This window comes from Cynara cardunculus, unplaced genomic scaffold (genome assembly GCF_001531365.2).
Source record: "Cynara cardunculus var. scolymus isolate 2C unplaced genomic scaffold, CcrdV1 Un_Scaffold_10976, whole genome shotgun sequence".
Lineage (NCBI taxonomy): Eukaryota > Viridiplantae > Streptophyta > Magnoliopsida > Asterales > Asteraceae > Cynara > Cynara cardunculus.
Genome location: NW_020206301.1, coordinates 2,282 through 3,810, shown reverse-complemented (window position 1 = coordinate 3,810; position 1,529 = coordinate 2,282). Strand labels below are relative to the sequence as shown.

At 39.3% G+C, this 1,529-nt stretch overlaps 1 protein-coding gene across 1 annotated transcript in view; it reads right to left on the bottom strand.

Moving 5' to 3' along the window:
• Positions 1 to 153: 153 nt before the first annotated feature.
• LOC112505438 overlaps positions 154 to 1,529 on the bottom strand; it is a gene marked incomplete at its 3' end in the record, with an annotated part of 2,549 nt that continues 1,173 nt past the window's right edge. The window contains exon 2 of the mRNA XM_025109347.1: positions 154 to 1,265. Coding sequence (XP_024965115.1) covers positions 154 to 1,265 — 1,112 coding nt within the window. The remainder of the gene's footprint in view (positions 1,266 to 1,529) is intronic.

The following is a 1,529-nucleotide window of genomic DNA, read 5'->3' as shown; positions in this document are numbered from 1 at the left end:
CCATCAGACCCAGGTGCTTTATAATTACCAATGCTAAACATAGCATTTTTAATTTCTTCATTTTGAATTGGTCTGATCATATGGTTAGCTTCCGCCAAAGAAAGTTTACGCATGAAAACATCATTAGTGATAGTCAAATCAGAAGAAACATACCTCGATCCCAGAAAGCCTTTAAAATGATCCACAAATACATTAGGCACATCATCACCATAGACATAAGTTCCATCACTTGTACACACAGACTGAATAGAATTGTAATGATGTCGTTCTTTAATTAATTTATGGAAGAATTTGGTATTCAAATCACCTTCATTCAACCAAGTAATTTTAGCACGTTGATTTGCGGCACAATTCTCATCCCACCGGGCATTTTGATATGCAATCCGAATATGACCCAACTCTTCACCTAGCTCAGCATTAGACGGATCATTTTCAACATCCATCTGGATACGATCAAGTTCAGTCTTCAAAAAAACAACACGTTTACCAAGGTTGCCATAAGAATGACGAAGTTTCTGAAGAGGACTCTTCAGCGCTTTTAAATGAGAAGTCACTCGAAACATAAAAGAACCCTCGACATTCTTATCCCATTCCTCCTTTACAACTTGAAGAAAACCTGGATGGTCAGTCAAGAAATTGTCAAATTTAAACCCATTTCTTTTTTTCCAATTGCCGCATCGAAAAGAAACCGTCACTGGCGCATGATCCGAAAGACCCGGAGGATGAAAATGAACACTAGCATCGTGAAAAACAGACGTGAATTCAACATTGCCCATAGCTCTATCCAATTTCCGCATGATACCTCCCAAAGAATTCGGTTTCTGGTTCCACGTAAAGTGGACTCCCGTATAATGCAAATCAAATAAATCCACATCTTTAACAAATGCAAAAAAGTCAGCCATATCCAAGTTACGACGAGAGGACCCTCCGAACCCATCATGTGGGAATAACATGGTGTTGAAATCCCCCAATACAACCCATGGGGAAGAACCAATGAGAACTTTAAATTTTCGCAGCCCTGACCATAAAGCACGACGGGCATTACAAACATTAGCCCCATAAACAAAAGAAGCGAAAATATAATGTGGACTACCCCGAACATGCACCTTACAATTTAAAAATTGATTATGAGCCTCCAAAACCATGACATCTAAAAATCGTGCATCCCAAGCAAGGATTATACGAGTACCATAATCACTCATGTTTTGATTAGAAACCCAGTTCCACTGACCGAAAGAATTATAGCAAACACTTTCAAGAGAATCCTTAGAAACATGAGATTCGACAACGGAACATAAACACACATCATTACAATGAATAAAATTCCGTACCTCTTTTTGTTTAACCGGAGAATTWAGCCCCCGGATATTCCATGAAGCAAATTTCATCATGAGGAAGGGTTAAGATTTTCTCCTTGCTCCCTMTTATTCCTATTATCCCCCTGAACATCAATCAGATCATTGACCACCTCATCAAGAGAGTCCACCCGAGAATTCTCTTCCCCTAACGTCTCAAGTACCCCAAACCGA